The sequence below is a fragment of the Neoarthrinium moseri genome (genome assembly GCF_022829205.1).
Source record: "Neoarthrinium moseri strain CBS 164.80 chromosome Unknown scaffold30_Wmoseri_CBS_16480, whole genome shotgun sequence".
Classification (NCBI taxonomy): domain Eukaryota; kingdom Fungi; phylum Ascomycota; class Sordariomycetes; order Amphisphaeriales; family Apiosporaceae; genus Neoarthrinium; species Neoarthrinium moseri.
In genome coordinates this window covers 407,572-422,358 of record NW_026055144.1, presented here as the reverse complement: position 1 = coordinate 422,358, position 14,787 = coordinate 407,572, and the positions used below count along the sequence as shown (strand labels likewise).

The window sequence follows — 14,787 nt, the reverse complement described above, 5'->3', positions numbered from 1 at the left end:
CGAAGAAAATATCACCCAAATGGTCAGCTAAGGAGTGGTTGGGTTAACCAATTGTATACCCGTCTGTATACAACAATGTACATGATCGCAGTCCGAAGTAGCATAACAGCGAGGTACCACGTTACGTCTGCCGCTCATCTACCAACCCCTGCATGCAGCCTTCCATAGCAGCAGTGTGAGGTTTTCAAGGCTGTAATTTCAGGCCGGCCTTGACAAACAGAGTCATGACGCATCCAATCGCGGCGGACCACACAGCAGTGCGAGCAAGAGGATGCACGTTGCGATCGCCCAGCCCGAATATGTAGACCCAGGTGTAGGCAATTCTGCTGACGATGTATCCAACTGAGAGGTAATTCAACGCCTGCACAGACAGGCCGGCGGCATTGCCTGCGGTCACCGCGGCGGCGAATAGCGGTAGGTTCTCAAACGCGTTCGCGCCACATGCCTCAGCGCGGATCAGTCTCAGGCGCAGCTGCGATGCATCAATACCGGCTCACTGGCTATCATCAAAATGGGATTCCGCATACCTTCTTGTCAAGCGCCTCGGTCTTCTCCAGATTGTCTACAAATGCGCGAGGGTTCTGCGGCGTGAAGTACTTCTTACCCGGGCCAGACAGCCCGGCGTACACGCGCGGGTAGAGCGCCAGTCCCAGCGCTACGGGTATCTGCAACAGGTCATTAGCCGGCGGCCAGGGACCGCGTGGGGCAATGTACGAACCGTGTAATACGACACATTGGTGTCATTGAGGAAAGAGGCCATTATGGATGAATGCTGATTTATCTGCTGAGAACTGGTGTCGTGGGTTTGTTCCTCGCGTCAGGGACTCAGCGCGTTGCTGACACCTATGCGAAACAATCGCCCCGGACCTTTTTAAGCTTTTAAGCATCCCCAACTTGCCGAGGCACCATCGCCTGGATTGTACTTAGGATTTGACCCCCTGCTGACTTCCCTCATGTCTGTTGCAGATAACCCTACCCAGGCGGCCTGCCCAAGTTGCAACGGAATACTTCCCATCAGAACCAGTCGGTCTCGTCGTCCGATGTCTAGCCTGATTGCAACAGCATCCGCAATGTTGTTCTACCCTCTGATCGCGGGTGCTGAGCTTACCAACAATCCCCACCAGCGCGGCCTCTCAGTTCGTCCGTTTCCTACCCCACCAGTGCCATTCGGGACCGAGCCTAGTCTAAGAGGCTCCGAGTCGTCTCTTCTTAAGCACGTGGTCCGACTTGGAAGTTAGCTATCAAAGTCAGTCAATGGCCGCCGACTGCTCAACCGACTACCTCCTGGAAGTGGGACTGAACTTGCAAAATTCGCAGCCTTCCCCACGGGACAGGACTGCCGCTGATTGCTAGCTGATGGGCATGGTAGGCCTCGACATTAGCGCCTGCAATCCCTCAAATGCCGCCGTTGTATCCCAGCGGGTTGGGCCTGAAAACCCGCCCAAGCTAGCACTCAGTGGGCAGGCATTGAATGTACTCCACTGTAGTATACCACGATGGACTACGTACGCGTTCAATCCATTCCCGGCTTCCGCCCGTCAATTGTTCAGCAAAAGACGGTGATAGTTGTTCGGTTTCTTCACTGCATATCAATTGCTCTCAAGGTCTTATTCATCACGCTAGACCAATTGCCTAGCGTTGATTCTATTGCACATGTACAGCCATTGACAGCCACAGAATAGTAGACAACTATTCACAGTCCACTAGCGACACACACGTGCTACAACGCATATGCTCATCTTTCCCAACACTGTGGTTGACGATATACAGTAAGCTGAAGTAGCCAGCACCTAGCCTGAACAGCCATGCACCCCCCAGGTCCACGTCTATTTAGTGGGGACTTGTCTCCATGGACATATGGAAATGGAGACGACGCATCTTTCCTGTCTGGCCTTGACAATGGAAAACCCAAGTCGCCTTGTTTCTTAAACAAAAACTTGCTCATCAACAATATAAGACTTACGCTATGCTGCAGCGATGGCCATGATCTTTCGCGGAATACGTTCCGTGACTGACAGGGATGTCATGTTCCGTTGAAGCATTGAAGGTCATGCAGCTCTTGTTTCCCACCGGAAGTCACGTTCCCAATCGTTCTATAGTGTCGTACATGTGTCTCCGAGAGCCTAAGCCTGAACTTCACGGAAGGGAACTCCATAGACTACAAGTTCTTCGACGCACAAGACATCGCGCCAAGATTGGAGTTCGGACACGGCTTGTCATATACCACTTTCGAATATGCTTCTAATATCACCGTCCAAGCGACCGGAAGCCGACTTGGCGGATATGCTGAGGGTGAGCTTGCTGTGGGCGGTCGTGAAGATCTTTGGGATATCGTTGCAACTGTTCAGACCAGTATCGCCAATACCGGTCCTTTCGAGGGCGCTGAAGTTGCACAATTATACGTAACTTTTCCCGAACTTGCCAACGAACCTATAAGACAGCTTCGCGGGTTGGAAAAAATACTTCTTCAGCCCGGCGGCGAGGCTTCTGTGCTCTTTGAGGTCAAAAGGATGGATCTCTCTGTGGGACACCGTGGCCCAGAAGTGGAACATGGTTCATGGTACCTACACGATGCATGTAGGAGCTAGCAGCCGCGATCTCAGGGCAGAAGCCAGCCTAAAGGTTTGAGTGTAAAAATAGATTTAGGGTCATTTTTGGGACCAGTCATGCGACGAACAGGCCCCGATGATCAATTGAATCTGACTATGTGATCAGTGACTGTCTTTGTATTGTACAGCGTACGCATCGGGCATTAGTTTTCACCGTGGAAATTTCTCATTGCACTTCAGTGTTGTGTCAACTCTGGCGTGATGAGTGTGCTGGGAAACAACGATCATTGAAATACAGCTTGATTGCGCCATGAAGTCCGTATCTACCAAGTAACAGTTCATATGTTGGGCCGCGTGGTTGCCTGGGGCACTTGTGAGTTGAATGGCGCGTCGTCTCCATTGTACGTTTGCTAAGAATTCACCACAATCCGTTGCTAGGCTGGGAATATTGTTCTTTCCCAAGCAACGGAGCTTCTTCAGGATCTGCCACCCGTACACAAACATTTTCCAACTAGCCCTCGACGTCCAAATCAACAGACGTCGAGACGAAATTGCAAAGCATTCACCTAAGGCACTGCAACATTAGGAGCCACTCATACCTCTACAACATGTGCAAGGTCGTCTACATAGCCAATTGGTGCTTCTACGCCAGCCACCTGGTCACGTCCACCAAGGCCGCAGGAACCCGGATTCCTTGCGCGATCGTCAAGGGCCAGGGCTTGGGCTTCGGACAGTGTCCTTCGGGCGAGCAAGATGGAGGCACTGTGCCTCGAGGAGTGATTGACAAATGTCACACCTGTGAGGAAGCGACTACAGCGCTGAAAAAGCAGAGAAGTTAGATCGCGGTCAAAGTCACTTCTGGTGCGCGCAAAGAATCACTGCGATCAGATACCATTTTCTGCAAAGGTACATCTCCTACTAGGTTTAAATCACTTTCTACCGGTGAAATCCAGACAATTCAACATGACTAACAATGCCAAACCTTCCAGGATCATAGGTTCTTGAGATGTAGCGGCACGGATGCAAGGAATGCAAAGGGCCAATCAAGGTAGTGTGGTAAGGCCATCTGCTTTGCGGTTGATAGCAGGATTTGGTCGACAGCTCTGACGACTCTGTACAACCAATCTAGGAGGCAACGCAATATTCGATGAGGCAATGGCGTCGTACAGTAGCCTGAATGGACTGTTCACAAGCCATTTGACATAATACATGCCCTGTCGTCTTTTACGTCTTGAACTTCGGAACCATTTCGTGGTTCATTTGTCAAAAGTGCCCCAGAACATAGCGTCATGACATAACAGGGCCTCAGATGAGGCTGGTCACAGGATTTGTCGAAGTCATTGATATTGGTAAATGCTTTTCTCATTTCTCGACCATCCAGAGCTTAATCCTTTCGAACGATTTTCACTAGGGTTTATCGAGGTATGGTGCAGCTCATGACCAGCCAAGTTTTGACTCTTGATTATTGGCTTACCAAAATCTCCCGGTACAGTAGTTGGCTTCAAGGAGACTTAGATGCTTGTTCAGGACAGCAGTTGAACGAGCCAATGCGGATGGGTATACCGATCGGTATATACCCAAATACATTTGCCGGTGACCCCACAGCCTCCCAGGGTATCTACCGCACCAAACTAAAGCGGTCGGGCAGCCTTGGTCCATATACTAATTCATCCGCCATATCGCCGGCAAAACTAGTTCTGGTCATAGGGATGGGTGCCGATCTATCAAAGAGCCAATCATTGCCGCCATATGTCCCGTTCAAGGATAGCTTGCGACTCCCTCGGGGTGCAATAGGTTGGGAACAAAGCGTCGCTATTTATGATGGCGCAGATAGTTAGAAGCTGGCCAATCATAGTAAGATCGATGCTTCTTTCCAATGGGTTGAACCGAGAGGCTCGTATTTATAAGAGTTGGCGGGCACCAGGTTACGCCCGCTGCTTCGCCTGCTTCTGCATATCATCGCCGTCAAACTTGATCACGCAACCGAGATGAAGTCAGTCTCAGTCGTCATCGTTGCCCTTATCGCGCAAGTCCAGGCCGGACTTCGTTTTGGATGTTCATCACTGACCATCCAACGCCTCGACCCTGTTGTCGAACCGGGCAAGAACCCCTCTGCCCATCTGCATCATATTGTCGGTGGAAATGCCTTCAACGCCACCATGACGGGCGATGTTGGTGAGAGGGGTACCTGCACTACTTGTGAGATGGCTGAGGACTTTTCCAACTACTGGACGGCCGTTTTATACTTCAAGCACCCGACCAACGGCTCATATCACCGTGTACCGGTCACCAACAATGCCGCTCTTGCATCAGGTACCAAAGGGGGAATGACCATCTACTACACTCAGCATGACTTTAGCACGGATGATCTAAAGCACCAGTATATCACGGCTTTCCCTCCAGTAAGATCGCTTGCCTCTAGTTCGTTGCTTTGGGATCTGATCGCCAGTAGGGATTCCGTATGACTGTTGGCAGCCCGACCACAGATACTCTGGCTCAAGCAAAGGGCCACATTGGGTTGCGATACAACTGCCTTCAAAGCCTTCTTAACAGAGGTGCAGAAATGGTCGACTTCCCGACCAAGGTAAGAAAAGAACATATGGGCCAGCCGCTTCAACCTCTTTTGTCATAAGAGGCTTCACCGTCAATCATATTTTTGTTGACTAACTGACCGATTTTAAGCCTTGTCCCGCCGGCATCTTCACTGTTCACCATTTCCCGGCGTTAGTATCTCTTTCACATATAATGAGAGCTTCAGTTGACTGTATGTAGATGCTGGGATGGCAAGAACCTGGACAGCCCCGATCACCAGTCTCACATGTTCAACACTATCAAGTATGACGGCTTCACCAATGCGCCCGCTTGCCCTTCTTCGCACCCTGTCCGCATGCCGCAATTGACATACGAGACCGTCTGGGACACCACCAAGTTCAACAGCCTTTGGCCGTCTGGCGCTCCCAACCCCTTCGTTTGGAGCTTCGAGGGCAGCAGCGGGTACGGCACTCATGCCGACTACATGTTCGGCTGGAAGGGCGACTCGCTCCAGCGCGCTATGAACAAGTCCGAATGCTTCTACGATGGCTGCGGGTCCATCAAGAAGCAGGCCATGGCCACGGCCAACCAGTGCACCGTCAAGGATATGGTTGGCGAACAGACCGACGGCTGTATGTATACTGAAAATCTCAAACTTCTATGATCATACACTAACCTTTGCAGGGGTTACTAAGCTTCCCGGTATGATTTCGTAGACGTGGTTGGATTATTGCGGATAGTGTAATGGATACCACCGATGACTCTCTTTCAAGATTGAAGCTTTACCTCGTTCATTCGTTAGGTACTGCAGGCTTGTTGCTGCTTTTGGATTAGTTCAAGACGTAGCACCCACCCACTTATCTAGATACAATATCCTCTGTCTTTGCCTCCACGGTGCTCTAGAATTGGACCAGAATGGATCGTTCACAGGCAATATGGAGAATATCTGTACCTAGGCTACTGGTATTAAGACAGAATGCATCACCACATCGCCCGTTATCTGGTGCATGTGGGTTGTATGAGTGAGCACGGCAACAATCTATTGCCTTGCTGCATAACTCTCTCATCATGCGATCATTTTGTGTGGGCTCTCCCAAAATGAGGTATGCGAAGGGTAGCAATAACATAGAAGAACACCAATGCAGGCAAGCAATCTTTTCTCGCCTGACGATGTCAATGCGGGCGTCAATATTGCCTTTGTTGTTACTAATATTGTACTCCATACAAGTAGGATGTACAACACTTTCGCGGGGTAAGGAGGGGGATCTATGAATAGCTGTGGAGTACTGATTACATTACAATTGCGCCAGGGTGCAGATGTAGGCGAGTCAATAACCCCAAACCGAGGATCTGACATATATTGAAAGAAATCATATCGGTTTCTCCTCGTGAATTTAAAGTTGGGACGTGGTTCGCGAAGTGTCTGATCTGCGCCAAGCTTGAAACTTCGGATGCCAAGAGATTGATCTACGCCAAGCTTTGAAACACCAAGTGCCAAGGAACAAGAACCCACCCCACCACCACCGTGTGATACCCCGGGAAAGCGGCACCGCAAGGACTAATGATAATCTACGAAGGAAGAGCGCCTTGGGTGCATCTGAAATGCTTCTCGAGGCGGGTATCGGCTCGGCTGGGTTTGAAATGAAAGGCACTGCCTCGAGGTCCCATAGTCGGCTGTTGCGTCCATGTCACAAGATGGCAGGTGGTTTTGAAACTTGCACCCCGTCAACTGTTCATCCCAGCTATTCCGTCTGTAAGTATGCGCACGTTGCTGGGTTCCGCATGAAACCAGTGCCAAATTCGCAATGGGTTGTCTTTGCTCAGAAACCGTGTCTGTTAGGGGCGCCAAGAAATATAAATACCGCCATGCTGTCGACGAAAACAACAGCGGACGCTCGTCACTCTCATATCCATCATTCTTAATAATCAGAGTCGTATCATTCACTTCTTCTCTTTTGATTGCCTGGTTGCAACTCACATCACTTCTCGTTACATTTCTGTCATTCAGCTACTTTCACATTCCAAAACAATTTGAACTTAACTTTCACTATGCATACCCCAACTACAATCCGTCTCCTTACCACCGGGCTTATCGCAGCGGCCTCCGTTGCCGGCTTCACCGGACCTGCTACCCAGGCTCTGTCGCTCCGCTATGCTGTAAGCTCAAATCAGAGAGTGTCCGACCTGTGTGGTTACTGACAGATTTGGAGGGTGCCCTAATCGCCGCGGCTGTGCCTGCCATGGCGGCACCTGCCATGGAGGTTGTTGAACTTGAGGTACGTATTGTGTGCATATCCGAGGAGATAATAAGTGTCTAACACTGGCAGGCTCGTAATGATGATGATCATATCGAAGCCCGCAGCCCCATCCCAGAGCCCAAGAAAAACAAGGGAAAGAAGAACAAGAAGGGCAAGAAGAAGGCGAAGGCCAGTGGCACTGCTGCTGCTGCGGCGGCTACTTCTGCCGCTGCAAAGCGAGAGACTGCCCCAGAGACTCCGGTACGTCGAGATGCGGATGATCTCGAGAGTCGCAGTCCTTCTCCAAAGAAGAACAAGGGCAAGAAGAACAAGAAGGGAAAGAAGAAGGCCAAGGCAAGCTCCAAGGCCGCTGCCGCAGCAGCTGCACCAACCGCTGCTGCGGCATCAACTGCTGCTGCCTAAGCACCTAGTATGATAGCGGTTTTCTTTCAACAACTACTGCTCCACCAAATGGTGGTCTCGGAGGAACAGAAACAGAGAGGGGTTCATTAGTTCGACACTATGATGAAATTAATGAAATGTTGATTTTCCTTTCTGGTGCTATGTATTTGGTTAGGGTTGCCTCTAGCCGGCTCTTTGCTAAGTTATTGAAGTCTCGAAGACATTGCTGTATATCTTAGCAGGCCTTGATTAGCGGAAAACTCTCAATTCAAAACCAGTCGATTGATACAGAGGTCTCGTTCTACGTCAGATGTTGGATTGCATCGCTCACATCGGGTCGACTGTCTATGTAGTGAATACAAAGGTGAGAAGAGTCGTTGTTGAACACCGTTAAGATACATCCCTAGCTACGACCAATATTATGGCAGAGGCTCAAATTGGGAACCTCAAGTGGACTAGTTGTCATATAATGTGTCCATGATGGCTTGAGAGTGGTCGGGGTGACCCCACGAGAAACGTCAACGCCAGTAGAAGTTTTACCTGCCGCCGTTGCATTCAGGCATATCGGGTAATAAAGGCCAATCATTATCAGGGGCATCACGCATGGAATTTACCACCGCACTCTACTGTTGACGTCATTGTCTGCCTTGGTGCAATTATTACAGCTGTCATCATAACGTTATGCAGCGAAATAATATCGTCTCTGGCGATTGTTCCAGCAGTCACCTTAGACTGAAGGACTACCAACGCAGAGCTAGACAAACCTCAATACGCTTGCCAACACGTCTTGCAGACCTCGGCACTCTCACACACAAGACAGGGTACACGGAGCCAGTAGCATTTTGACATGAGTGGACTTCGGAGCTGGAGGCTGGGTCCGAGCTGCTGACTCAGATTACTCATTAGCTATTAATCGTCCCGGACCGCCCTCGTCAGTGCCGTTCTATTAGATCCCAGCGAAAGTCTGCAGGAAGAGCCGATAAGTCCCACAGCTACCCTTGTAGTCTGCGCAGTCGGCAGCAACGCCAGTCAACCCGTTGGCAATGCAGGTATCCAGTATTGACCCCTTCATCGTGCTGGCGACGGACTGGGCATCCGCTTCATAAAGGTCGTTCTTCCCGCACACCCGTCCTTGGCAGCCGCCTTCCCACCAGTTGAGACAAAACCCCGGCGCAACTGAGAGGTTCCCAGAGTTTGCTGCAATATCGTCGATGACAGCTTCGCAGTCGGAGATCGTGGCGTTAGTGGCCTAGGCAGTTGGAATCAGTACTTTGAGTCGATAATGCTTGCGCGACGCGACGTACCACGAGACACGTGCCATATACTCCATCGACTTCTTCAGTGGTAGCAATTCCCTGAACCGAGGCTGTTTCTGCAAAAGCTGCCGCGAATGCTACATCTGTGTCGGGAAGCAAAACTCCCTGACGACCTGTGCCAGTAGCCCGCGCGGGCCGCCGTGGGGCTGCAGCCATGTTAGGGGAGTGCAATGCCGCGGCGGGCTGCCAAGCACCAGTAAAGGTCGCTGCGAGACCGACGGCGAATTGGACCTTCATATTGCAGTTAATGAGCGAAAAATACGAACGAGCGAGAGTAGAAAAAGAGGGTGAACGTGGCCTAAAGCGGAGACCGAGTTGGATGACGAAAGCCTCCCCTGAAGGGGCCAGGCTTCTTTATAACATCGTTGAGTAGAAAAGTCGCAGAGCGCAATTTGCCCTCAATTCTCACATCAATGCTAACACACTGCTCCAGCTCGCTAAGGATTCTGGCAATTTCGCGCGTCAGATTGGTGGGTGGCCAAGCATGGGGCGGAGCGCTGATCTATGATCTCGAGCTGCACGCTTCGTATATATCTTCAACCCCTGGTCTGCCACTCTGGTGTTTTATGAGACAGGCCCGGCCCCATCCTCCATGAATAACTCATAGCGGGTCTAAAGTAGTGTAGGCCTACGAACTCACTAGCGCGCAACGGGCCATCAGGGCGGCGCTCGTCAACCTAAATGCTACTTCATGCGGAAGCCGACCCCGAACGAAAATAGTGGCTAACTATAGGTACTGTACTAAATTGACAAAAGAAACAATAAAGATGCTCCCTCACACTGTGCCAACTGGCAACTACATACTCCCCTCATACTCTAGGTAACAAGCTGTACAAATAGTACTGGAAGAAGTTGTATATAAATAAACTGGACCTGTTGTATGGATTCGTTCTTTCAACCCACTACATCTGCGAACTCAAACTTACGCCATCGCTGTGCCGAATACTGTAGCTTGGTCACATCTCAATCTCGTTTCTGGGGATGTGACACCATCGCTATGACTGTTTGGGGCTGAGCTCGTGGTTATGAATGATTGGAGCCTCCTTAGCCTGCTGTATGATGGACCTCGCGCCGCTTTTTATCCTCACTATATTACACTGGGACACGAGGTAGCCTTTTCTCATAGCGAGCTAATCACGATACTGCGTCAGGATGCGAACCGCACCACAATCCACCTCAAGGCGGTACGCCATTGCTCAAAGTTATCAAGGATCACGTACCAACTAACGATCGTAACAATCGATAAAATGCAGTACACTTCCTTTCATATGAATAGGAACAACTATTTCTCGTCAGAAGTAGGGCCACATGTTCTCCGATTACCACGAATAGGATGACTATTCAACAAGACTTCAGGGTCTCAATGCTACCCAGCATCTCAACGCCACCGAAGGTTTCAGGTATCCTTAATTAAGAGGCCTGCGAGATGCGGCTTCATAAATGACGAGCTGCAACACAGAAGAGGTTCCCAGCTTAACAAACGATTCCCATGCAGGCAAAAGTACAGGACGTAGCGGATGAACTTGCTCAGCCCGAGAGCTTCTGGGCTCCCGGCTGCTTTAATGATCTCAGAAGCGCCGAGAATATGCTTGAATGCCATATTCAGGTCACCAAGCATGATCTATGCATGTCAGCCCTGCTACTGTCGCGCAAACTTCTTCACTGCCGCTTAAATCGGATAGTGTTGCTTGCTTACCTCGTCAAACCCCAATACCAACGCCATGGTGATAGCACTGCGAGCTGCCGCTGGACCACCGGCAGCGACGTTCTTTCTTTGCTCGCTGATATATTGCAGTTTATAGTCGACCGCTAAATCGGCGTACTGGTGCTTCTGTTGAACAAGTGACAAATGGCGGCAAGCGGAGAGTAGAAACCCTCTATAGTACTCATTCTCTTCCGATGCAAGGAAGACCCAGTTGGTTCTGAAGTAATTGTGTTCTTGGCCCAGTGAGTCCACGATCGGACAATTAGCGTTGATATACGGCAGAGCTACACTTGCATCTACTCTTCGACATTAATGACTCGCCTCATTCCGAGACAGGCTGACTTATGAGGCAACTCACAATACTGTAGCAAATACTGCTCTCTAGGCGCAGACCTCCTTAGCAATTTCCCGAAAGGGACCATGTCCTTCGTTGCCGGCACAAAACTCGTGACGGTTTTCGGAGACCATATCAGCATCTTTTGATGCCTCGCTACGATCGGGTCGTCTTCAACTATTGTATGTGCACGTGTGACAGTGCACTGTGTGACCTCTTTCGACGGCTTACTGCGCAGACTGTTTTGATACTGGTTCACACGGAGATTCCGTAACCGCCTATGCGATGTGCGAGCAATATGCTTGTTGATCTGCTGTTTTGTCTCAGCCGAGACTGCAGCATTGGGCTGCACCACCACAAACTCCATTTTTGATGACCTATCGGAGAAACTGGATTCAATAATGGATCATTACCGGAAAAGGGTTTACAGATAATTTGTGTTGACGCCGTCAAGGGAAATACGTCAGCCTCCAAGCTCGGAGTAAAGGGATATTTGTAATCAATTGATCCTCCAATTGATCTAGTGGTTAGGTGAGACTAGGCGACTCTTCAGACTGCGCCCGATCCGTCTCCTCTTACACTGCCCTGGAGCCATGCCAAGACTTACCCCTTCCTCATGTGGCCTAGTAAAGAACTAAACTCCACATAATTCACTTCCTACCATCACCCTCCCCAAAGAGTCTCTTTCATCTCACATATGATACAATACTTCATCTTCACCAATGGCTCCATAGATAGCCTCCAAAGCCTCCACTACATCAGCCGGAAGCGGCCCTGCCTCGAAAAAGTCGATGTTGTCATTGAGCTGTGCTAGACTGGAAGCAGCGAAGACAATACTGTCGCCATGCTCAGGCTCCAGGGTGCTATGGTGGGCAACCCACCGTAGAGCGGCGGCGTGTCCGCTAATTCCATGTTTAGAGGCACTCAGCAAAGCCTTCTCAGTAGCAGCCATGATGGATGGCTTCAGATAAAAGTTCCTGTATAATCCGCCGAGCAAGAGCTGGTACTGGTAAGCTAGGTGTTGCTCATGTCGGGATGTAGGGAGACAATGTTTAGGAGACTAACTTTCTGATCGAAGCGGCTGCCCTCGCGTCCCTCCTTATGATTGCCAGCAAAGAAGCCAGCTGCAGCGGGACTATATGCGTAGAACGGCATATCATACTTGCGAAGCAGTGGAAAAAGGTCTTTCTCGGCACCTCGGACAATGGCATTGTACTGTCCTTGATACACGCTAGGCTTGACAAAGCCGTTTTCCTCGCACACGTCCATAAACTTCTGGACCTCAGAAGCAGAGATATTGCAGATTCCCCACGTCTTAAATTTACCCTCTCTATAGGCTTGATCAAGCCCTTCGCAAGTCTCTTTGATATCTGTTTTGCGATCGGGCAGGTGCAGATATAAAATGTTGACCTGCGTCATCCTCAAAGCTTTCAGGGAGTCATTGATTTCTGAGAGGATATTGGCCTTCGAGTGGCCACCTTCTCGACTAGAGTTGACCTTTGTATCGATCGTGAAAGTATCGCCCGCTTTGGCGGCACCAAGTCTGGGCTCGGAGGTTCCAATGGCGTGCGCGGCGTAGAGACGTGCACTGTCGAGATGGTTGTAGCCTCGCTTACGGAAAGCTTTGAGGAGATGGTTGACCTCTTCTGGAGTATCGTATCGAACCATACCATCTTTTGATTTGTCTCCAATCTTTTACAGGTGTCAGTATTCTGAGAATGCCCCAAAGGTGCTAGGGGGGCTTGCATTGGCAGTTCCAAGGACAAGGTTGATGGACGAGCTTCTAGGGGCGGCCATTGTGTTATGTGTGGTACAAGCTCTCTGGATGGAGTGGTACGTGTAAGGATTGAGGGTTCTGCTGTTAATAAAATGAAGCAGTTCTTGTTTGATGGTGAGACATCTCTCTACAAGTGGTTCCAACCTCGACCTTATGTATGGTTCTTCTTGAGCCCTATCAAGTCTACAACTGTCGATGCCAAGAGGAGCCCCTTCCTTTCCGGGATGTCTTTGTCAGCTCCGAAGCATTTTGATTATTGACAAATGCGATGGTCGTGTAGGAATTTGTTATCTTAAATTGGTGGCGGAAGCCTCGAGGTGGATGCCAAGACCAACCCCTTCCAAGTTAGGAAATCTTGTCAACCCATCCGCGAAAGCCGCAGTATTACCAAATTGAGAATCTAGGTAGTCTCCTCCTACAACGCAGGGAAAATCGGGCCATTCGTTGATTAGTCGTTTCCAAACATGTCTTTCAAGTTCGATTTATTATTCTTCTTGCTTAAAAATAAAATTGTGCGGTGAACTCGTGCTGCCGTCTAATCCCAGCCGCAGATTGACGAGGTCCAATCAACTGCGAATATCATCGCCGGGGGATTGATATAGAGCTCACATTGCTCCACTGGCTACACGGTACAAACCCCATTGTTAGTGCGACATTGCGTAGATACAACTTCAACTGGCAAGATGGACTCGAGTGATGACGGGACCGAGTCACGCATTTAGCAAGTCGATGTCCCGGTGTCCAAGTGAAACAGCAGACGTCCAGAAAGCCGACCCGGACAGGGGTGACACATCACTCACGCTGGAAGATCTTCATGATGTTCCTCTGGACGTTTATTAGAGTTCTTAGTTGGAAACTGGGCTCATGGGCGTCCCATATCTCGAACAGGGGGTTTCCTCACAAGATATCCCACGATTGCAATTTCTTGGAAGGTGTTGGGCCTTATATCGAGTGAAGGACTTAAGATATGCTATGAAAAACTGCCGGATTATGAGGTTGGAACAAACTTAGGCAAACAATTGACAAGAAACGAGTTGAGAGGTAATGTTATCTCATCAGCATATATGGTCCCAGTGATTGTGGCCAGACCATGCTATGAATACAGGACTGCATCGAATCTCTCGAAACCAGAAGGGCTTCACTTCAGTCAGCACTCTAGAGTCAAAATTATGAACTCAAATGGCAGTTGGCCCATAATCGCCGGAGTAGCCCCGCCTTCCACTCTTGGTACCACATCCAACGCAGTGCGGAGTCCAGCGACGAGGTTGGCAGGTGAGGGTATTTGAACAGTTATCGTTTTCGCACGAGCTCTCGCATATGCCAGAAATTAGGGCGTGGCCAGCAATGTAGGCACAGGTCTCACCTGCAGCACATACCCGTCAGCAAGCAACATTTCACTCGAGATTCGTTCCAGTTACCTGGCCAGGCATTGCAACAAGCTTCAACATGAGGCCATGCTGCAGTTACCCCCGAGGTGGCGAAGAGACCCATTAGGTAGATGAACCGGCTTGACAACCTATGAAGTGTTATGAAACGAGTTGCACTTGAACACTCAAGTGGGACACGTACATCTTGTAATTGAGCAACTGAAGAGTGAGGTATGAAGTGGGATTCTAAGTAGGATTAGCTGTCACGAACGAAGACTGATGGTGAATTCGACTGTCGTAGAGGTGCCTGGTCTTATATCCCCCGTACCCAGTAGTTCTGGGCACAGATGTGCACCTAGCCCTGACTCGTGCGGATCTGGGAGCTACCAGTCCGGCGCCGCTGAAATGAGACACATGTACTGTTTACAGCTTCATCTTCCAAAGTTGGCCAATCATAGAGAGAGACAAGCGCACAGATAGTGATCTAGAAAGTAAATCCAAATTTCAAGGAGGTTGGCAGATTCCCTATCACGGCTTTTCTAGTAATTAACATGGTGGATAGAATAAG

General features: G+C 49.9%; 5 protein-coding genes across 5 annotated transcripts; 2 read left to right on the top strand and 3 right to left on the bottom strand.

Annotated features, from left to right (window-relative positions):
• Window positions 1–184: 184 nt before the first annotated feature.
• JN550_007750 (uncharacterized protein) lies at window positions 185–760 on the bottom strand (the record flags this gene model as incomplete). The annotated part of the gene is made up of 3 exons (XM_049319634.1): window positions 185–472; window positions 528–665; window positions 719–760. The coding sequence occupies 3 exons, from the start codon at window positions 758–760 to the stop codon at window positions 185–187; spliced, it is 468 nt and encodes a 155-aa protein (XP_049170407.1).
• A 3,777-nt stretch (window positions 761–4,537) lies between these two features.
• JN550_007749 (uncharacterized protein) lies at window positions 4,538–5,797 on the top strand (the record flags this gene model as incomplete). Its single annotated transcript, XM_049319633.1, has 5 exons — window positions 4,538–4,951; window positions 5,002–5,133; window positions 5,232–5,272; window positions 5,322–5,713; window positions 5,766–5,797. 5 exons carry the CDS (start codon window positions 4,538–4,540, stop codon window positions 5,795–5,797), a joined length of 1,011 nt encoding a protein of 336 aa, XP_049170406.1.
• Window positions 5,798–7,130: 1,333 nt separating this feature from the next.
• JN550_007748 (uncharacterized protein) lies at window positions 7,131–8,073 on the top strand (the record flags this gene model as incomplete). Its single annotated transcript, XM_049319632.1, has 4 exons — window positions 7,131–7,238; window positions 7,292–7,357; window positions 7,409–7,579; window positions 7,963–8,073. 4 exons carry the CDS (start codon window positions 7,131–7,133, stop codon window positions 8,071–8,073), a joined length of 456 nt encoding a protein of 151 aa, XP_049170405.1.
• Window positions 8,074–8,666: 593 nt separating this feature from the next.
• On the bottom strand, window positions 8,667–9,273 carry JN550_007747 (uncharacterized protein; the record flags this gene model as incomplete). The annotated part of the gene is made up of 2 exons (XM_049319631.1): window positions 8,667–8,969; window positions 9,025–9,273. The coding sequence occupies 2 exons, from the start codon at window positions 9,271–9,273 to the stop codon at window positions 8,667–8,669; spliced, it is 552 nt and encodes a 183-aa protein (XP_049170404.1).
• Window positions 9,274–11,766: 2,493 nt separating this feature from the next.
• On the bottom strand, window positions 11,767–12,872 carry JN550_007746 (uncharacterized protein; the record flags this gene model as incomplete). The annotated part of the gene is made up of 3 exons (XM_049319630.1): window positions 11,767–12,075; window positions 12,141–12,767; window positions 12,840–12,872. 3 exons carry the CDS (start codon window positions 12,870–12,872, stop codon window positions 11,767–11,769), a joined length of 969 nt encoding a protein of 322 aa, XP_049170403.1.
• Window positions 12,873–14,787: the final 1,915 nt, after the last annotated feature.